General features: G+C 62.9%; 1 protein-coding gene across 3 annotated transcripts in view; it reads right to left on the reverse strand.

Moving 5' to 3' along the window:
- Positions 1 to 154: 154 nt before the first annotated feature.
- Positions 155 to 21,628, reverse strand: part of SPNS3 (SPNS lysolipid transporter 3, sphingosine-1-phosphate (putative)) — a 28,753-nt gene continuing 7,279 nt past the window's right edge. The window contains exons 3-12 of one of the 3 annotated variants that reach the window (XM_055306098.1): positions 21,276 to 21,412; positions 20,629 to 20,780; positions 19,986 to 20,052; positions 19,256 to 19,404; positions 18,385 to 18,537; positions 14,603 to 14,792; positions 4,301 to 4,366; positions 1,449 to 1,547; positions 1,193 to 1,364; positions 155 to 409 (exon numbers count right to left, since the gene is read on the reverse strand). In XM_055306098.1, the coding sequence (XP_055162073.1) occupies positions 336 to 409; positions 1,193 to 1,364; positions 1,449 to 1,547; positions 4,301 to 4,366; positions 14,603 to 14,792; positions 18,385 to 18,537; positions 19,256 to 19,404; positions 19,986 to 20,052; positions 20,629 to 20,780; positions 21,276 to 21,412 (1,259 nt within the window). In that variant the 3' untranslated portion in view covers positions 155 to 335. The remainder of the gene's footprint in view (positions 410 to 1,192; positions 1,365 to 1,448; positions 1,548 to 4,300; positions 4,367 to 14,602; positions 14,793 to 18,384; positions 18,538 to 19,255; positions 19,405 to 19,985; positions 20,053 to 20,628; positions 20,781 to 21,275; positions 21,413 to 21,628) is intronic. The other 2 variants (XM_055306096.1, XM_055306097.1) reach the window with 2 other exon arrangements.

Below are 21,628 nucleotides of genomic sequence, written 5' to 3' on the forward strand. Positions count from 1 at the left end.
CTCCCAGAGACCCTTGCGGAGGAGCCACCCTGTGCCCCCCGGGGCTGCCCATCGCTTCCCCACCTGCCCCCACTCCCAGCAAAGACACCTTGAGGGGCAGATAACAGGTGGTGAAAGGCCAACACTCTTGCACTTTGCACTGACCACACTTTAATCAGACCCAGGGGCCAGTGGGCCAAGGACCCCAGACAGCGGACAGAAGGGATGGCAGGGACGGAGGGGACAGCTTTAGCCCCAACCCAGCCTCGGCACTGCTGGCTCCCCCAGGGGGCAGCAGGTGCAGCCAAAGGAAGGGGTGCGGCCTGGTGAGCACGGGCTGCGCAGGGGCCGAGGTCTCAGGGTGCCTCTGGGACGACCCGTGGGTGGGAAAGCAGGGCTCGGCTCTCCTCCTTGGTGCTGTCGGGGGTCCCTGTGGAAGGAAAAACACTCGGCCAGCCGCAGGGAATGCGCATGGCACCTTGGCCCCAGGCCCGCACGGTCCTCACCTCCACTCTCAAGACAGACTCCAGGACCGACCACCTCCCCGCACCTCGCTGGCCAGCACCCAGGTCCGCCCCCTACTCCCGGTGATGCCAAGCCTCCCGTGGCCCCACCGCCCTCCCAGCCCCAGTCTGCTCTCCACACAGCAGTCACATTCTAGATAAAATGCCCGGACCGTCTGCAGACACGACACATGGGCTCTGTCTCCAAGCAAGGCCGCAGTCCCTATAAGGCCCCGCGACTCCCTGCTGTGGCCCCATCACCACTGCCCTCGCCCCTCCCTCTGGCCCCACAATCCACCGGCCTCCCTGCCACACCATCACCTCAGGGCCTTTGCATTCACTGTCTGCTGGGAGCCCCTGCCTCACCTCCTCCCAACCTTTACAGCCCCACAGTCGGTCACCTGCATGGAGAGGACCTTTCGAATGCCACAAGCTGCTCCCATGCATTCCTTTTCCCTACGTCACGCCTCTCCAAGACCCTGGTCCCTGTGGACTCCCGTCTCTTGCTTGTCCCATCCCTGCTCTGGAGCACGCACCCCATGAGGGCTTGGACCGGGAGCCCTGTCCCGACACCTGACGCAGAGTGGGGGTGCAATGACGGCTTCCAAGGAACCAACACAGGAGCAGACCTCCAAACCGAGCGGCTGGGGGTGCATGTGCTGCTCCCGTGAGCCTGGGCATGGGGCCTGGTGCAGGTGGGGGCGGAGTACCTGGGCTGGGCCTCCGGGCCTGAGTCTGGTCCCTCTCCAGGTGCAGTGCGGTCAGCAGGAAGCAGCCACCACCCAGGGCGATGACGAAGGCGCAGCACAGGAAGCTATGTTGCAGGCTGAGGAAGCGCTGCAGGTAGGAGTCGGGGCGTCGGGCCCGAAGGGCACTGGACACCTGCGCAGAGAGGCTGTTGTGCCCCTGCTGACCTCACACCCATCCCCGCATCCCTGTGTCCCCGCAGATGAGCGCATCCCTTACAAGTCCAGTGAGATAGGGGCTGCCGGCATCCCCCAGGATGTGGCCCGCCGTGATCTGAAGCGCCTCTGCCGTCCCCCGGCACCGGGGCAGCACCACAGACTGCAAAACACAGGAGCACAGGGCACGAGGGTGCCCCTTCATGCCCCCTCCCTGGGGATCCACCCGCGATGCCTCCTGTATGCATTCTGTAGATCTCACACATACACATCGTGCACTCACTCAACCACTCCCAGGGAGGTATGGTTATCATGCCCATGTCACAGATGAGGAAACTCTATGGGAGGCCACATAACCGCCTGGGGTCACTCGCCAGGAGACAGCAAGGCTGGGATCCCACCCTGGGCCTACCGCTCCAGGATTGACCAACAACCCCTGCCACCATGTGTTACCTGCCCGGGGTGTGTGTGGGGGGGGGCTGCCTGGTGGTTCCCTTGTGTCTGCTCCCGAACACTTGGGAGACCGAGAAGGACCAGGAGGCCACCCTCGCTCCACCCCGCCCCTGGGTCACTGATGCACAGGGAGCCGAAGGGCACTGTGGGCGGGGACCCAGTGAGCAGAGCTGTGGAGGCCAGGGAGTCGCGGGGCAGGCCGCAGGGCCTAGGGACAGGCCTCAGTCCTGTGGCTGCTCAAGGACATGGAGCCACTCTAGCTAGAGGAGCTGGACCGGCCACCAGGCCAGAGCAGGAGCTGATTGTGGCTTCGCACCGTCCCCGGTGCTGGGACTCTGCTGTGAGGGTCCAGGGCAGCCGGCTCCCCAGGACTCTGCGGTGCGGGGACAGGTGGACCCTCCAAGGGCTGAAGAGGCCAGGCTGCAGCTAAGACCCTCGGAGTCAAGTCCCTGGGACCTGGAGCCCCAGAGCAGCCCTTACGGCCAGGGCAGGAAGTGCATCCCCAACCTGCTCATCCTGTGGCCTCACAGAGCCCCGGGTGGAGGCAGGGGTGGGGGCGGCCCAGCAGGTAAGTTTAGAGGGGAGAGGCTCTGGGCTCTATTCTGGGACAAAACACCTCCGTTCCTGACTCTCCTTCCTCACAAGAGCTGCTCCATTTACAGTGGGGAGCACGACCGGCACCACCTAAGGGCCTGCAGTGTGTGGGGCAGCGACGGCAGGTGCGCAGGCCTCCCTATGTGGCCCTCACATCCCACATGCGGGGGTGGGCAGAGCAGGGCCCCGGAGACCAGGGTGGGGGCGCCTTCGGAGGAGGTAGGGGGAGCCAGGTGGCTGGATGCTGGGACCCCACAGGACAAACCCATTTCTGCGCTGTTCCTGGGGGGCACAGGGAGCTCAGCCTGGGGGGACTCCAGCCCAGCCTACTGGGGAGCAGGACCCTCCAGGACCCTCCGGGCAGGGAGGTGTGTGCGAGGGGGGCCTGGGATGTCAGGAGGCAGGTGCTTCTCAGGGCTCAGGGAGCAAGCTCCCCATCAGGGGCACGTGGGGTCAAGTCAGAGTCCTGGGAAGCTAGCTGCCCTGGACCAATGTGTCTAGGAGGCCACCTCTCACCAAGAGGCTTCTGGAAGGTGGGAAGCTGGGGGAAGGGGGGGCAGATGTCCTCTTGGGAGGGAGGGCTCACTAAGCTTTGCTGCTGGAGGCCTGTGAGCAGGGGCAGGACCGCGGGGAGCACCTGCTGTGTGGTTCTGGACAGCTGCCCCACACAGCCAGGTATGTCCAAGCACAGCCAGCAGGCCCGTCCCCCCACTTGCCCTGCCCGGCCCTCAGCACACGGCTCTACCTAGAGCCGGCTTCTGTGGGTTCATCATTCTTGCACACGCAGTCCTCACACATTTGCGGGGTGGCCACGTGTTGAAGGTCCAGGCCGTGAGGGTGCAGGGACTACAGGGGTGGCTCTCCACTCCACCGAGGCCCCGGAGATGTGGGGGTACAGGGTAGCCAGGATCCCCAGGCCTCAACGTGGCAACCCCTGGGGTTGACCTCCTGTGCTCTGGGGCTCCCCTGCCTGCTAGCCTGCCGTGCACCCTGAGGGGCCAGGTGGGATCCCTCCTCCCTACCGACCAGGAAAAAGGACTGAGGCCCTTCATTGGTGTGGGACCCAGTCTGGGCTGGAGCCGGGGTCTCATGTCTGTAGGAAAGAGCAAGGAAGACCCGCCTGCCCTGCCGCTTACCCACTCCCTGGGCATCAAAGGGCAGCTTGTCCACACCCACTGAGCCTGGGCGGTCTACACAGGGAGTGAGCCCCCCATCAATGACAGTATTCAAGCTGCCCTTGATGGCTAAGATGAGGACAGCTCCCCCAGGAGCCAGAGGACAGGACCGAGGAGAGCCCTGGGAGGCGCCCCGACCAAACCCTCGTGCCACTCATTCCACACTCACGATAACCCTCAGGTATGTCCCCCTGTCGTCCACACGGGGAGACCAAGGCCCAGGGACACAGAGTGATTTGCCCACGTCCTGCGCAGCTGGCAGGTGGTGGAAGCCCATGTGAGCCTCCCACTCTGCACAGGCCCCAGGCTCCCCAGGTCCCCTGCGCAGCACTGGCAATGCCAGCCTCCCAGGAGGCAGGAGGAGGGCTCGTGGGTCCCCCAGCCCATCCACACACCCAGAGCACAGGCCAAAGGAAAATGCAGGCGAGAGAGGGGGCGGGCTGGAAGTGGGAGCCCTGGAGTCACAGTGCTTGGGCCTGTAGATGTTGTGTGACCTCGGGGCAGGCATCTGCCCTCTCTGAGCTGCAGACTGTAGGTGGACAGGGGATGTTGGAGCGCATCAGGAAGGTCTGGTCCCAGGTAACTGTTGAGTGAGCCTGGCCTCCTGCCCCCTGGTCTCTGAAGCGCCCCCTAGTCCTGACCTGGATATCCTTGGGTTCCCTCCGCTCCAGGGGAACCAGCCCCACACACCTACCAGCAGGATTTCGGCAACCACGGCCCAGTTGCAGGACAGAAGCAGCTCCCCAAGCGCCAGGAACACCTGTGGACAAGGGCGAGCGTCACCCTCCTTCCTGCGACCTGCTGTCCTGCCTGCAGAGAGGCAAGGGCAGCGTGACTGTGTGGGGGTGAGACCCTCAGGTCACCTCAGTTCCAGCAGCGCCCCAGCTGCGCAGACATCCCCGCCAGGGCGGTGGGGGCGGAGGGGCAGGCTGGCAGCCGTGACCTGAAAGACAGTGCCAGGCCTGACCCGGGAATGGCCCCCTCCCCGATGGACTGCCCCAGGCCCAGGCCTTGAGAGCTCTTGGGGGCCCAGGAGGAGGCGGCCTGACGTCCAGGCCACTGGGAAGCTGGGGAGACAGACTCCAAGGGACAAAGGCCCAGGGGCTGCAGAGCCCCTCCCCCAAAACCCTCCGTGTTCCCTCCAGGCCTGTGCATGCAAATGCTGCACCCGCTCTGTCCAGCCACCTGCCTGGCCTGGGCCCTGTCCCTCCCAGACATGTTTGCCTGAGATCACCAGCCCCGCCCAGGACTTCCAGTCCCCGTCCAGCACCAGCCCCCTGTGCTGCCCCAGTATCCGCTGGGCACTCAAGGCCACCGTGGACCCCTTGTGCCCAGAACCCCCTGCCTCATGCCAGGGGATTAGGACAATCCTCATTCCACTCACTCAGGAAGAGTTTACAGAGTAGCAAGAAGGGGAAAGAGTCACTTCTCAGAGCTTCCAGGAGCTTATTGCTGGAGAGGAATTAATCATTCCCACAGTCACGGGACCATGCCACAGCCCACGCTGGTTCCCCAAGGCCTGCGGACATGGGGGGAGGGAGCAGGGGGGACAGGGGGGGGCTGTCCACTCCTGCCGGTCTCCCCTCTGCGCCATGGGCCAGGCCCTCACACCAGCCATGTCCCATCCCGGGAGCCCTCAGGCCTGCAGCCCACCCTGCGCACCGAGTGAGGCCCGGAGGGAGGTCAGAGGAGAGCCCTGGACCCCCGTCAGGGAGGGCCTGGGGGGCGCTGAGCTGATCCTGGGGAGGGTCCCTCAGGAGGCAGGGAGCTGGACTGCAGGCGCAGGCGCGCTAGGCTGGAGGCAGCCGTGAGCTCCTCCCACGAACCTGCCCCCCCAGGCCCTCGGGCCACACGGACAGACGGAGGGAGGCGCTGTGCGGGCAGCACCAGGCGGGATCAGGAAGCCACCTCAGTTCGGTCCACACAGGCCTGCATTCCAACCCCACCGGGTCTGACAAGCCGCCTGGGGGGCGGGGCGGGGGATTGGGCCTGCCTCCTCCCGGCCCCCTGCACCCCTCTCCCTCCCCTCCCTGCCCTCCTTCCCCCCCTTCCCCACCCCACCACTTCCGCCTCCACCTGGCCCATGGCCCCTCCCTCACACCCGGGCCAGGGGCGGCGGTCAGTCGCAGTTCTGCATCCCCTGCCACCCACGTCCAGCGGACAGACCGGAATACACCTCTTCCTTCCTCCAGCTGCAGAGGGTGGATCCCAACCCGAAATAGAGCCCGCAGGCCCCGGGGATGCTGAGGCCGGAGAGCACCTGGAGACCAGCGCGGGCATCCTCCGCGGCGGCAGGGTGACGGCCCTGTAATTACACTGGCTCCCAAGGCGCCACGGCCCCAGGACGGCGCCCCCCACCCCCGCCCTGCCCCGCGCTGCCCCGTGGCCCTGGCTGGGTCACCCCTCTGGGCCTGGCTTCCCTGAACTGCATGGCTGAGAGCCAGGTGCCTCCCACGGCCTGTGCTTCTGCCCCCACCCTTCCCCGAGTCCCCACCCGAAAGGGCCTTGGTTTGGGGCCCTGTCCCCAGGAGGAGCGGGCTGGGCTGTTCAGAGCTGGGGCAGCCGGGCACTCCTGGATGCCCTCCCATGCCCAGCCAGGCCCCCAGCCCCTCTCCTGTGGGCTGGACCGCTGTGCTCACCCAGGGTGACCCCCACACAGGCAGGGGTCCCCCAAGCTGCCATCCATCCCGCAGCCTAACTGCTCAGATGGCCCCCTCCTCCTGTCCAGCCTGTGGGTGCCTCCCTTCCCTCAGCAGCAGGCTCCCAGGCCCCTCCCGGCCCCCCCCCGGGGGGACTTCCAGCGGGGAACTCTGTCTCTGTCCCCTCATCCCTGCTCCATGGGTGAGAGGGCCTGGGAACGCTGGGCGGGAGCCTGAGAAACATGGAGCCCCTCAGCCCCTGGCCCCCGTGCCTCAGATCTAGAGGATGTCCCCCTGGAGCCAGGGCGGCCACGAGGAATATTCCTGGCCTTAGTCACTCCAGCCACGAACAGTCAGACTGTGACTCATGCCCTCATACTCACATATGCTGCACAAGCATGTGGGCCCCCCACGTGTGCAGGTTCACACAGCACCTCATAACCTGGACACACAGCCCTTGCACACAAGTATATGCATGTGCAGCCAACAGGGGTGCCCCTCAACCTGACCACGTGTGGCAGATGCCAGCCAGCCAGCGGCACACACACTGTACGAGCCTGCAGAGTGAATGGGTGTGTATGCGTGTGCTCTCATGAGTCACACCCTCGTGCTCATGCACACACTCACCTCGCACACACCTCTCCTCAGGTGCACCTGCACACACAGGTGGGCGGGAGGGAGCACGGAGCACCCTCCCCAGAGAAGGCTCAGCCCCAGTGACGGGTGGTGGGAGGGGCCCAGGCACCCAGCCAGCAGGAACTCATCTCTGACCCCCTGGCCTGGCAAACATCCCCCCTGGGCCAGGGGAGCCCCGGACAGAACTCAGACCCCATCCTCCCCTTCCTGGGATCAACCCCATGCCCAGGGTGGCTGAGCCAGTCAGGACAGGCTCTGGCACAGACTGGCCGCCAGCAAGCTGCCATGCTGGCTGGCACACTCGGCCCCTTGGCCTGCCAACCGGTAATTTTAGGGACTGGCTTTAGGGCGTGGGGTACCACTCCAGTCCCTGGGGCTGGCAGCGTGGCGGCGGCCTGGTAGGCAGGCAGGTGGGGAGCGAGGCAGTGAGGAGGCTGGTTCTGGCGTCTGCCTGGAAAACTCAGCAGACTGCGGCCTCCTGGGTGGGCCTTCCTGCCCATCTGAGCAGAGACACCTGCTAGATCCTGGCAGGGAGGTACAGCCCTCAGGAAGGGCGGGTGGGCCTCCCTGGGTCCCTCTGAGGCAGCCCCTGGCAAAGTTAATCACCCCAAGATGTACGAGTTGAAGAAGCCCCCTAGGACCAAGTGGTAGGAGAACCCCCTCCCCCAGAGGCAGAGTGCCTGCGCAGCCCAACCATCTAGGCTACTCCAGGGGTCAGAGAGCAGGTGCCACGGCCACCCCGGGATCCTTCGCTGGCCCTGACCACAGCCATGGTGGGCACATGTCCTGGCCAACCTCTGGCCTCCTCACGAGTCCCCCATGGGCTCAGGGGACCTCTGGGCTGAGGAGAGAAGCATCCACCCCCAGAGACAAAGGCTCTGATGATGGCTGAGCTGGCTCTCTTGGCGGCCGGGGCAGGGGTGGACAGAGACATAGAACTAGGGTCTAGTTTGGGCTGGAGAGGGCCTCACAGGTCATCCAGGGTGACTGCTGTGTGAAGACAGAGGGCGATCGCATTGCAGACTTCCCTTCTCCCCAAAAGTAAAAAATAGTAAGTCAGAAAAAAACGGTTTTTCAGCAAAGAACAGAACAAAACTTAATGAGATGAACATTATGTTTGGCAGCCAAGGGAGGGGCCAAACAATTCAGTACAGACCTCGGCTTGCCTTCCCCACAGCCCCACAGCCAGAGGGATATAAGCTGGGTGAGCCCCATTGGAATGGAGATCCAATGGGATGGCTGCTGTGGAGAGATGGGGGAAAGTGGACACGCTGAGCAGTGACCCTGTCACTGGGGCCGCTTGGGGTCAGAGGGGTTCATCCTGGATCCAAGTAGACAGGGCCCTGTGTGTGCAGAGCCTTTCCTGCCCCAGGGGACCACAGGGCCTGAGGCTCCAACCAGCACTCCTCTCACCCGACCCCAACCCCAGCCAACCCTGACCCCAACCCCAACCTGACCCAGCCCCAGTGAGACCCCAGCCCCAGTGTGCAGCATCATCAAGGGCTGAGCCACCCCACGGTGTCAAACCTAATTCAGCACCGGACCAGAGTGGCCCACACTCCACGCTCAGGCCCAGCTCAGAGGACAGAGCAGGAATGAGAAGGGCAGAGATCGCCGGGACTCCCCTATCCATAGGTCCAGCTGTTGCCTTCCCCACCCACTGAATTGGAGGCCTGAGCTGCCCACAGCAGAGCCCCACATGGCGAGCTCCAGCAGCGAGGAACCAGCCACACACACAGTCTGCGTGACACCCATGGCTACCAGTGAGCTCAGAAGTCGTCCCACCTCATTGGGCCTTCAGATAACACCACAGACCCTGAACCAACACCGACCACGGCCTGGAGAGGCTGTGAAGTGGAAGGTCCACCCAGGCCCAGCCCAGCTCCTGACCCCAGAGGGTGAGACGGTCGTGTGTTGCCTTAAACTGCTAAGTTTGGGGATGACTTGTCTTGAGATAACTCATGCCTGGGACGCGCCATCAAATTTCAAGACTAATAACGAAATCTGTAGGTATCCAGATGGAAAAAAATGAGTCAACGGTAGGGATTTTTTTAAATATTAGGCCAACGTGGGGTGTCTGGGTGGCTCCAGTGGGTAAGTGTCTGACTCTTGCTGTTGTTTCAGGTCGTGATCTCAGGATCATGGGATCGAGTCCCACGTGGGGCTCCGGGCTCCTGCAGAGTCGGCCTCTGCTCCTCCCCCACTCACACTCGTGCATGTACACTCTCTTCCTCAAATAAATAAAATCTTTAAAAAACCAAACAAGGGGCAGCACGGGTGGCTCAGTGGTTTAGCATGGCCTTCGGCCCAGGGCCTGATCCTAGAAACCAGGGTTTGAGTCCCACCACATCAGGCTCCCTGCATGGAGCTTGCTTCTCCCTCTAGCTGTGTCTCTCTCTCTCTCTCTCTCTCTCTCTCTCTCTCTTTGTGTGTCTCTCATGAATAAATAAATAAAATATTTAAAAACAAACAAACAAACAGGGCAGCCCAGGTGGCTCAGCAGTTTAGCACTGCCTTCAGTCCAGGGCGTGATCCTGGAGACCCAGGATCAAGTCCCGCATCGGGCTCCCTGCATGGAGCCTGCTTCTCCCTCTACCTGTGTCTCTGCCTCTCTCTCTCTCTCTCTCTCTCTCTCTCATTCTCTCTCTTTCTCTCTCTCTCTGTATGTGTTTCTATGAATAAATAAATAAAATCTTTAAAAAATTAAAAAAAATTAAAAACAAACAAACAAACATTAGGCTAACTTTACCGTCTAAGGCATGTTTGATGCCAACAGACACCAGAACAAATGCAAAGCAAGGTAAAGAAAATTAGACCACATCAGATATCTTTCAAGGGAAGAGCCGCAGAGAAGACAGGCCATGCTTTCCCCCAGGGCCTCCCGTTGGCTGCTCCCTCCCCACTGCACCCTGACCTCAGCCCCTCAGCCTGAGGCAGATGCTCCACTACATGTTTGATTGATCACATACATATTTTCACCTATTTTGTTCAGTGTTAGATCCCCAGAGCCTGAAACAGTGCCTGGTGCACGGGACATGCTCAGGAAGCATCCGATGTGAGTGTGAATGTTTCTGCTTATCACTCCCGGGACCCTCAGGGCACAGTGGGGGTTTGAGGGTGAAGACCCCCCGCTAGTTCCCCGCTTGTGAGGCCAGAGGCGCAGGTGGGGCTAGCAACCCCTGGGGTGGCCCATAGCTGTGGGGCTTCACGGCCACGTCCCAACTCCTCCCTGTGCTGGAGCCCAGATTTTGTGTTCCCACCCAGCCACTGAGCATCTCCACCTGCTCCTTCAAGAGCCTGGGTCTCCCCTCAATTCTGAGCAGGCAGCCGTGGCTCAATCGAGAGACAGACAACGGCAGAGGGATGGCATGTGATGTTCGAGGCATCACCTTGCGCTCTTGGGACTCTAGTCCCTGGGGGCTGGGTATTGCGCTAGGACGAGGGCTGGGTCACGGGCAGAAGCCACGGGCAGAAGCCACGGGCAGCTCAGCCAAAGACCCAGCCCCCCACCCCCCGCCTTTGATGGGCCCCACCCCATGCTGCCCCATTGAGCTCAGGCAGAAAAGAGATAAGGGACTCACGAGCAAAGCAAATACTTCTGCTGCTTTATAGCACCCTGAGGCCTCACACCCGTGGCAGCGCCCCCGGCCGGGACTCAGAGCAGGAGCATGGCCTGATATGCCCCTCCTATGGCCCCAAAGTCCCCCGCCAGGGGGATGGTGGGCGCTCAGCCCATCCTCCAGCCTCCGTGCCTGAGGCTCAGCCCTCAGAGCCTAGAGCCTTCTCCTCTGAAGGGCGGAGGCTCCGGGAAGGAGGCCAAGGACCCGAGTGCGAGCCAAGGCCTGCTGTGTGTGTCTGGAGCCTAATTAACAGCCGAGAAGCCCACTGCGCCTGCCAAGGAGCCCAAAAGGAGGGAGGAGACGGAGGGCTGGGTGCCGGCAGGTGGGTCTCAGGCACAGTGCCCCAGAGGGCTCCCCAGACCCCACTGCACGGGCCAGGAACCCACTGCCGGTAAACATGCCACACAGCTTGGCTTCTCCAAGAAATGTGGGGGCGGCCCCTCCTCCCTGAGCAGCATGCCCACAGCCACGAGACGCCATGCTCAGCGGCAGACACGTGTGTGCATGCACATCCCACACACCTACCCGTTGCCCTGACACACTCATGTACACAGTCCCGTGTGCAGAGCAGCACACTCAGACACACTGCTACACTCCAGGCACTTATGGAATGAACTCACACGTGCCTACAATCCACGCTCGGCGAGACCACATGGGGATACAGACGTGAGTACACACTGGCACTCACGTGTGCATGCTAGTGTCTCTGGACTGGACCCCATTCGCCCCTGAATGCATGCTCACATGAGCTCACATGCCTGTAGGTCCATGCACCCTTCCTGGAAGTAGTATCTACCTCCCCCGGGCAGTGAGACACGGGGCAGGAAGAGCAAGTCCCTGGAACCTGAGAATGCGCAGAGATATAGACAGACAGACAGAAGGGATGCGACGACGCTTCCTACTGTGAACACCATTCTGTTTCTCACTCTTTCTGACACTGACCCAGACGCCCCCAAGCCTGATGATGGTCCCTCCTGCCCAGGCTGGTGTCTCTGTGTTCCTGCGCCTCCTCTTTCTCTCACACCCCATGTGGAATCATCTGGAAATTCCTCCAAGACACACCTGTGATCCACTCTCCGGCATCCATGCTGCAGCGCTGGCCCACCCCACTGCCCGGACCACCCTGCCCGGATAAGGGTGCCCATGTCCACAGAAGCCAGCCCGACTGCCCTAAATGGGGGCAGTATCAGAAGAATAGAGAAACTCAATAAAATCAAAGTTGGCAGCAAAATGGACAACTCCTTGGCGACACTGACCAGGAGGACAGGACAGGACCCTCGTCCCTGAAGCCAGGATGGAGGAGGCCTCATGGGGACACTAGCACCGCACACCCCGACCAGATTCCCCCATGAAGCCCAAATCCTTAGGAAGCTGCCAACCACTGCAAATGCCAGAGGAAGAAACGAGAAGTCTTCATGGATGCGTGACAAGTAGTGACCGGTTGGAACCATGGACCTTCCCTCAGAGGAGCCCAGACCCAGACGGCGCCACTGCGGATCCTGTTGCTTCTGTAGGGGACTTAACGCATGTCTTTCCCCAGCGTGGGATAGGAAGACAGACTCGTCAGCATGAGCCAGGGGGCGTGGCCCAGGTGCCAAGGCCAACAACTGCAAGGAAACCGCAGCCACGATTCCCCATGGACACAGGTGCCACGTCCCACACGCACCCGCGAGAATGTGAGGCCAGCGAACGACGAGCACACTGTCACCTGGACAGACCCCCGCCCGGGGCAAACCCCTCTCTCAGTAAAACCAGTCCCCATGTGCCCCGGCCCTACCACCTTGTCCCCCTCTCCATCCCTCTATGGGGTCCTGGTGGCTCTCCAGCGCGGTGTGCCTGCTGCTGCCCCGGGACCCATTCCAGCCCTCCTCCATGGGCTCCGGGACGGCCTCCAGGTGTTCACCAACACCTCCTCCTGGGGACCCCATGGCCCATAAATCTGCCCCACACACCCCTGATCCCTGGCACCCCCGTCCTGAGCTCCACATCACCTGAGATACCGTGAAGCATGTCCTGCCCACCCGCTGTCTCCCTCCACCAGGCTGCAGACACTGTAGCCTCTCTCACCCACCGCTGTATCCCTGAAGTTCGAACCAGCCCCCACCCTACGGGTGCGAGTGTTTGTTGAGTGACTGAACGGTGTGGCTTTTCACACAGCTGTCCACTCTGCATGCCGTGACCCCACGTGTCTGGCAGTGTGTCTCAGGCCAAGAGCCAAGCAAGATGGGCCCCACCCCAGGCCCCATCTGGGTCAGAGGAGTCAGAGCACAAGTAAGGGCACAGGCGGTGGACCCTCAGCCCCAGGGCACCGCAGTCAAGAAGGGCCCCAAGGAGGGACTGGGGGGAACAGGAGGGGTGGGGGGAGAAGCCGGGGTGTCAGGATGGGGGGGCAAACAGCTGCAAAGGCCCTGGGGAGGTCCAACAGGGGCTTCGGGTGCCTGCAGGAGGAGCTAGACTGGCCCCAGAAGCACAGGGAGCCCCCTCTGTGTGGGAGACACTGCAGCGGGTGAGGGTAGAGCCAGGCGCCCGCGGGGACACATCCTGGCGCCGGTCCTGGAGGAAGGGGAGACGCGGGTGAGCCCAGGCCTGGGGCTGCAGCCTGGACCTCAAGATGGAATGTTGGTTGGACCTGCGAGCTCCAGAAGCCTGGAAGGCGGGGCCTGGGGGGTCAGTGCAGCCTGACCTCGGCCTGGAGGGAGCCGCTTCCCAGCAGCAGAGGAGGGACGCATCCCAGGCCTGCCCGCTGTCCTGCCTGCCATCCTGCCCCCCTTGCCCCTTGCCCCGACCTGCCCCTCGCCATCGCCCCCTCACCATGTCACTCCTTGCCCCTCACCCCGTCGCAGGCCCCCAGAAGGGTTTCTCTGGCTGCTTTGCCAGCCGGGGCGCAATGTCCTTTCCAGATGAGCCATCCGGCCCTGGAGATGGGCCAGGTGGCAGAGGGGGGACAGCTGTGTGCCCAGCGCGCAGCCAAGGAGCCGCTGCCTGGAGCCAGCGGAGAGTGTGGCAGACGCAGAGCTGGCAGGGGTCGGTGCCCAGACATGGAGGGACAGGCCTCCAGGAGCATCCGCCGCTGCAAGGTCAGGTAGATGCTGCCCTGCAGCCTGGATGCTGTTCCTGCCGTCCTCAGCTCCCCCAGCCAGGATGTCAATGTGCATCCAGGCCTTTATTAGCGCCTACTGTATGCCACGGGGACGACAGGGTCAGGACAGCATGAAGGACACAGACTCGTGTCGGTTTCGTCCGCCCCACAGTCCATGTGGCCCCCTCCAGGCCTCAGTCTTCCAATCTGTGTGCCGGGTGAGATGCACTCCCCCCCGCCCCTGGCGGGGCACTGTGAGGCCTCAGGAGCCATCTGTTTGCTGAGGTCTCTGTAGATGCCCCTACTCAGGCCGAACACCCGGAAGGAGCCCCTGCGCCAGTCCTGCCCTCGGGCCTGAGGGAGACCTGCGGTGACCTGAGCACCCCAATCCCCGCTGCTAGAGGGGCGCCCTAAGGCCAAAGCACAGGCGCCAGAGAAGCCCCACCCACCCCGGTGGCCCCGCGACCCCAATGTGAGAAGAGCCCAGGCCGGTAGGGTGACGTCCCGCGGGAGCGTGGAGTGTTCCAGAAAGGCTGGAGGAGCCGTAGCCTTGGAACCTGGCCGCAGACACGAATTAGGGATGCGGGGCAGAAGGGGCTCCGCGGAGCGCGGGAGGCGCGTGTGACCCCGGCCCTGCCTGGGACGCCTGCCTCTCCTGGGTCGTCACCCTTACGCCGGCCGGACCAGCCCGAGCCCCAGCCCGAGCCTCTAAGCCGGAAAGAACCACCCTCGGCCCCCTGAGCCCCCGGCGCCTCCAGGAACACCCGGTCCCTCGGTCTCCACCCGAAGTGCTAACCGGCCATGCGGAGGACGCACTCAGGGTCACAGAGGCTCGGGCTCAAAACCCCGTTGTGTTCCTTCCCAGCTGTGCTACTCTGGGTAAGCCTCAGTTTACCCGTCTGTAAACCGGGAACGGCAAAGTCCACCTGGAAGGAGTGGTGGACATAATGTGGAGACGGGTGCGGTGTCAGCCAGCATAGATAGGGCCGCCCGCCCGTCCCCCGTAGGGACCCCGCACTTACGTAGGAGACGGTGAAGGTGGTCCGGGCCAGGAGGAGAGCCAGGTAGAGGCAGGGGGCGGCAGCCAGCAGGCTGCAGGCACACACGAGGGGCTCCGCCCGCGGGTTCACTCTCTTGAACCGCCTCGAGGCCTCTGCCCCCAGGACCACCCCAATGATGCCGGTCACCACAGTGAGGATCCCGAAAATCAGGCTGATGTGGGAGATAAGAGGGTGCAGCGGTCAGTGCGGGGCTCAGCTCTGCCTTCCTCGTGACCTCACTCCTGGGTCCTCAGGGCCCCGGAACCCCCTGCTTGCCACGCCGTCTTGCCCACTGTGGGGATGGCCCTGGCTGTGGGGGTGACCAGCCCAGCTAGCCTCAGCTCCAGGGACTATCCCCACACTCAGTGTCCCACAGCCCCACAGAAATCTTAACCATCGCACTGCACCCAGACCTGCTCACCTCCTCGTCCCCCTCACTCACAGGATCGTGGGCAAGTGAACCTCTGGTCACTGAACCCCCACCCCACACCTGGGGTCACCTGGCCGTCACCTGGCCACCTGGCCCTGTGGTTCCCCTCGGCCCTGCACGCCCCTCAGGTGCCCCATCCTCATGCTGCTTTTCCCTCCTGCCCCTGCCCCTGCCCTACCCTGCCCCTGCCCCTGCTCCTGCCCCTGATTCTGCTCCTGACCCAGCCCCTGCCCCTGCCCCTGCACCCTGCCCCTGCCCTGGCCTTGCCCTGCCCTTGACCTTGCCCCTGCTCCATCCCCACCCCTACCTCCACCCCCAGGGAAGGCCGTCTGTCCAGAACAAGACCTAGACAGGCCCCCAGAGGCTGCGTTCTCCAGTACAGACCTGAGCATGCCACTGCCCAACCCCTACCTGGACGCTGCAGCAGCCCTTGGGCCCCCACTTCGGCATCCGTCTAAAGGGCTCAGAGGGACACGGATGGCAGCCAGCATGAAGCCCCAAGTAGTCAGGGCCTCGCCCACCCCAGGCAGCCCCTGCATGATTCAGGCAAGCCCCCTGCCAGCACCGAGAACCAAACCTGCCACCCCCGTGACGTCCATCCCCCCTCCCAGTTTATAGGGGAGAATGTAGGCCCAGAGAGGGCAGGAACCTGCTGCAGGTCCTGCAGCACCTCACTGGCACAGCCCAGCCTTCTAGCCTACGTGGGTACTCCAGGAACCACCCCCACACACAGTGTTGCAAACTGTGCAAGGCTCCGGCTCAGCCTACCATGGGTCCCCAGGTCCTGGATGAATGCTTCCTGCCCTGGAGCCCTGGCAGGCCCTGAGACCCCTGTGACCCTTAGGGCTGGTTGTTCAGACAGGGCCACTGCACTGGCCCCTGAGCAGGAGATGTGGCCAGAGGATGGATCTGGCCACCCAGCCACCCAGCCTGCAAGGCCTTCCCAGAATCCGACTCTCAGAGCCAAGATGATCTATGCTGATCCTCTGCACACCAGACCTGGCAGGCATCTGTCCACCTCCTACTCACGTGCCCCAAGGGGTGGAAAGCTCACTACTGCCTGCGCAGCCCCTTCTGTGTGGGCCAGCTCTGGTGTCAGAGGTTCTCCCAGGGGCTGTGCTGGGATCCTGGGTCCTGGAGCTTCCTGCCTTTGCCGCATCCTCGCCCTGGGGCTCACCCCAACCATGGAGGGTGGGTTAATAGCCAAGGTGGGTATATAACACCAATGCCAGGACCTCCCTCCTACCTTGTGGCAGGCTGAACAACCGCCCCTCCCAGGATGTGTATGTCCTAATCTCCAACACCTGAGACTGCTCCCTGGATGGCAGACTTTTTTTTTTTTTAAAGATTTTATTTATTCAGGAGAGAGACAGAGAGAGAGAGAGGCAGAGACACAGGCAGAGGAAGAAGCAGGCTCCATGCAGGGAGCCTGACATGGGACTCCATCCTGGGTCTCCAGGATCAGGCCCTGGGCTGAAGGCGGCACTAAACCGCTGAGCCATTCGGGCTGCCCTTTTTTTTTTCCTTTAAAAGATTTTATTTATTCATGAGACACACACACACACACACACACACAGAGGGATAGCAGACTTTGTACACATGATTGCGTTCAGGGTCCTGAGGCTGGAGAGGCCCCACTTGTGACCACCATGTCCCGGGAAGAGGGAAACAGAAGGAGGCACCAGAGAACGAGGCAGCTGACCGTGGACACAGCCACAAGCCAAGGAGCAGTGGCAGCCCTGAGGGGAAGGGGCAGGAGAGACAGTCCCCAGAGCCTGGATGGGCGTGCAGCCTCCGGGCCCCTGAGAATACTTGTGTCACTGTGAGCTACACGTCTGTGCTGCCTGCCACCCGGGTTCCGTGGAGGAGCTGAGTGGAGCTTCCAGGCTGCTGTGGTTCTGCAGAACCTCCAGGGCTCTGTCTCACTGGGAGCCCTGGCCAGCAGCACAGCCCCATCAGAGGCATTCCTTCACGCCTTCCCGGCGCCTCCCCTGAGAACCTGCTATATACCAGAGGCTGCTCCCAGCTCTCCTCGGGGTGTCCACATGCACCAGCCATTGTAGGTGGCCCTGGACACACCAGGACGTGGTGTCAGGAGTCAGATGGGTTTGAGTCTGGCTCTGCCACTGGGACAGCTCAGGGACCCTTGCTCATCCTCCCTCTCCTTGTGGGTAATGCAGGAATAATGGAGTTTGTTATCCTAAAACCTCAGAGGGGCATTCAGGTCAAACGCTCTTTGTGGGGCCTGAACTCCCATTAATGTTTCAGAAGTGATGATGGGAAGAGGGAAGGGGCTGCAGGCAGAAGGCCCAGCTCAGGCCAAGGCACAGATGAGTGAGAGGCCATGGGCCACTCCGGAAATCACATGAAGGCTCTCTCTGGGCCAGGGAGAAGGAGGTGGACACCGGTGGATGTAGATGGACTCAGGTGGATGCACGGGTGCAGGTGAATGCTGGTGGAAGCAGGTGGACACAGGTGGATGCAGGTGGACACAGGTGGATGCACAGATGCAGGTAGATGCAGGTGAACACAGGTGGATCCATGGGTGCAGGTGGGTGAAGGTGGATCCAGGTGGACAGACAAAGGTGGATGCATGAATGCAGGTGGATGCAGGTGGAAGTAGGTGGACACAGGTAGGTACAGGTGGACACGGATGCAGGTGGAGACAGGTGAATGCAGGTGGACAAAGGTGGATGTAGGTAGATGCAGGTGGAAGCAGATGGATGCAGGTGGACACAGGCACCTGTGGCGGCACAGACCATGACGCTGAGCCACAGGGCAGGGCAGGAGCCCGGGGGGACCGAAGAGTGAGGTGGAGATAAGGAGGCTGGAGGGTGTGACAGGGTGGGGGTGCAAGGGTGTGGGGCCTGAGCACAGTGCAGGAAGAGGTGGGAGTGGGAGCATGTCGCCTTCTGTGAGGCTCTCTCTCCCTCCCCAACATCTTGGCAGCTTCCCCAGGGCTCCTGGCCCCACAGCAGGCAGAGAACATGTGAGGGCACGTGCGAAAGGCTGAGCCCTGAAAGGAAGAAACATCCCAGAGCCTCGATATAAAATGTAGAACGGGCTGACCTCACACTGCAGGTCCCATCACCCCACAGGCCCCACGAGGCCTCGCTCCTCTCCTGAGCACCTTCTGGACCCCCACAGCAGCCCAGGTGCAGGAGGCCTGGGGCCCAGCGGCAGGAGGATGCTCGCCTATGGCCACCTAGATCCCAGGAGCTCAGCCAGAGCTGGAACCCCAGTCCTGGGTTCTTCAGAGACACGGAGCTGTGGGGCTCAGAGCCACCTAGGACCTGACCTGGGCTCAGGGCCCAGGCACCCGCAGGCCCCTCACCTGTCCTGGTTGCTGCACGGGTCCGTTATGCAGGGGAGCTGCAGTCCATGCACCACACGGGCTTCGAACAAGAACTTGGGAACCCAGAAGCTGAGAGCTCCAGTCACAAAGGCCATGGCAGTCACCCCCAGGGTGGACCACACGAAACTCCAGCTGCAAGAAAAGGCACCCAGCTGAGCAAAGGGCTGGGGCTGCAGAGCCATGGGCTCCCCCCCCACCCCCACTGCTGGACCCTGTCCACTCGGGTGCTCAGATGCTTGGCAGGCTCAGGTCCCAATCCTCCCCGACGCCCCCCCCCCCCGGGCCTCCCCTCTCCTCACTGCAGGGCCAGCTCTCCCCATCCCAGAGGGCCTGACACCAGCAGCACAGGCTCCGGGAAGCTGCCCCGCTGCCCTGCTTCCTCCAGGCACCCTCCAGGGTCTCATGGCTCCATGTCACATCGTGCTGGGTCCTGCCCGCGCCCCATGTTCCCATTAGTCATGAGGTCTGGGAGTGCACGGACCACCCCCCAGCCCATGCCTGGAACAGGATGGATATGCTCCCTAAGGCTGGCAGAGGTGACTGATTAACTCCCAACATCCTCCAGGCAGCCCTGAGAGGATTACATCCATTGAATACATGAGGGGAACAAGGTTCCAAGTCTCAGGTCACTCGGGGATAAGGCAGAGTTGGTGCCGCACTGCCTCCCCCTCCCTCCCCTGCTGCCCCTGTGCTGTCACAGGGTGAGGGCGGAGCACCTATGCAGGTGAGGGGGAGCTCAGGGGAGGAAGACCCTGAACACTGGGGCAGTCAGGATGGGTTCCTTGGAGGTGGGGGAGGCAGGTCAGTGGTGCTGGGGCTCACGGGGTTCTTGGGGGGGGAGGACACTCACTTTGTCCCCAGGTACCTGACATCTTCACACCAGCTGCTCCTCCCAGCCCCCATGGCCGCCTCCTCCTGCTTGTCAGCAGCTCCCCGGGGCGGGTCTGGAACGAGTGTCAGGAGCAGGATCAAGCCTGTGACTTCCAGGCACGGCATGACCTGGGCATGGGGGGTGGGAGGATGGGGGAGGCTCAGGCCACACTGCAGGCCTGTGACTGGGGAGACCTGCGGGCCTGGGGTGGGGCAGGGGCCTCCTTTCTGGGCTGCAGATATCAGAGAGCTTGACCTAGCCTCACCCAGGGGGTTCAGCTCCTCTGAGGAGCAGGGTCCCCTGGGGACTTCCGTTAACATGTCCGGTGGGCACTACTCCTTGGGGCCCGCAGGCTGGCAGCTAAGGACCGGAGCCTGAAGTAGCCACTCAGCAGCACATCCACCCATGGTGCCAGTTCTGCCCTGGGATGTTCTCAGCCCCAGCCACCCTCCTAGATTCCAGAGGAAGCGCGTGCTCCCCTGCCCCACGTTACAAGCCACTTGCTGGAGCTCCCCCAGCTCGGGAGCCCCGAGGCCAGCCTCTGACCAGGGACGCGACCTCCACGGCTCATGTTCTGCCGGGTTTCTGAAGCTGCCAAAGCCTGACCACCCCCCGTGGCGCCAGCTGCCCTGCCAAGTGGCTAAGGTCACCGGAGGCTGGAAAGCCCCTGCTGGCCCCGGCAATGGGGGGGGTGGGAGGCTGGACTCACTCGGAAGGTCCAACGCCAGTCCCCAGTCAGCTGCAACACGGCCGACCCCAGCACATAGCCCAGGCCACTGTGACAGAGGGGCACGGGGCACAGTCAGTGGGGGGGGGGGCAGGCCCAAGGTTATGGGGCCCAGCCCATGCCGGGACATCCCCCCCCCAGGACCCGACTCTTTGCTGCTCACAGTCCCATCACGGGAAAAGTGAGCCACGTGAGGCCCAGATGTCCACTGCCCTTGGTCAAGTCACTGGTGACCTTTGGCTGTGGGCCCACCAGCATTGCCCGTTGCCGCCTTCTGTGAGGACCCAGGGCCCTGGGCCTGAGTCAGGCGGTTCCAGAAAGCCTGGATCAGAGTCAGGGGCCAGGCTCTAAACCCCACGCTGATCCACCCGCCTGCCCCCTGGCCACCTGGCCCTCCGCACACACGTCCCTGCACAGCCCTTCTCAAGGGTCCTCAGGTAGAGGGAGCACCCTGACACAGCCATTGGCTGGTGTCCTCCCCCACCTTTACAGAGAAGGAAACTGAGGCCCAGAGAGCCCAAGGGGGGTGCCGAGGAAGGAGGAGGGCTGGGATTCAAGTCCTATCCCCTGGTTCCTTTGGCCCTCAGGTCTACCAGCTGAGGACATGGGTTCTGGGGATACCAACCTTCCAACAGGGATAAAGATGTAGAAGATGGCCAGCACCCGGGTCCGCTGGTCCCTCACAAAGAGGTCTCCCAGGACGGTGGGCGCGATGGTGGAGTAGCTGGCGGAGCCCATGCCCACCACTCCCCGGGACAGGAAGAAGAGCCAGGAATGCTGGGTACACAGGCACATGACCCCAGTGAGTCCCGAGGTCACCCAGGGGGCATGGACAGGAGGTTGTGTCAGAGGCTGAGCTCCGGATGACACATGCCCCCAGGGGACGAGGTGGGGTCAGGACTAAGGACCCCTGGCCTTCCCCCCAGGCCAGGTCCCTGACATCACAAGGGTGCCCCCTGCTGGTGCCACAGCCACCGCCAGCCCCAGGCCCAGGGGAGCCCTCTTCCTGGGCCTCTCACCTCTGCCAGCCGGGCCAGCTCCTTCAGAGAGTGGAGGTCACTCCCAAGCCCCCCAGGCAGCCACGGGGGTGCAGGAGAGGAAGGTTCCCGATGAGAGCATTTAGGGGGTCCTCTCGGGGCCCTGGAAGGCACCCCTGCAGCCTGCCTGGAGCCCCGAGGGGATGGAAGCAGGCCATGCACCTTCCCCAGGGAGCCAGCAGGGCAGGGGGTGGGGGCAGGTCCCTGGAGGCCTTGCAGGGGTGAGGGCACCTACCTGGGGGGAGATGAAGGAGCCGGAGAGGCCTGCACCTGACCAGAGCAGGATCCCAAAACTCAGCGTGGCTTTGCGGCTGTGCCGGTCACCCAGATAGCCAAACACAGGTGCGGACAGCAGCAGGCAGCAGATGAAGACTGGAGGGGACAGGCAAGACCACATGCATTCCCTGCCCAGGTGGGTGGGCAGGCAGCCTGCAGCCCACACACAGGATGGGCTCCAAAGCCATAGGCTGGCACCCGGTGGTGGGTGGAAGCCAGGGGGAGATCAGGTAAGGTGACCCCCTGCCATGCCCCTAACACATAACCCAATGCCCAGAAGTCCAGAATCAGGGGGACTGGGGAGGGGACTGG

The sequence above is a fragment of the Nyctereutes procyonoides genome, unplaced genomic scaffold (genome assembly GCF_905146905.1).
Source record: "Nyctereutes procyonoides isolate TBG_1078 unplaced genomic scaffold, NYPRO_anot_genome, whole genome shotgun sequence".
Classification (NCBI taxonomy): Eukaryota; Metazoa; Chordata; class Mammalia; order Carnivora; family Canidae; genus Nyctereutes; species Nyctereutes procyonoides.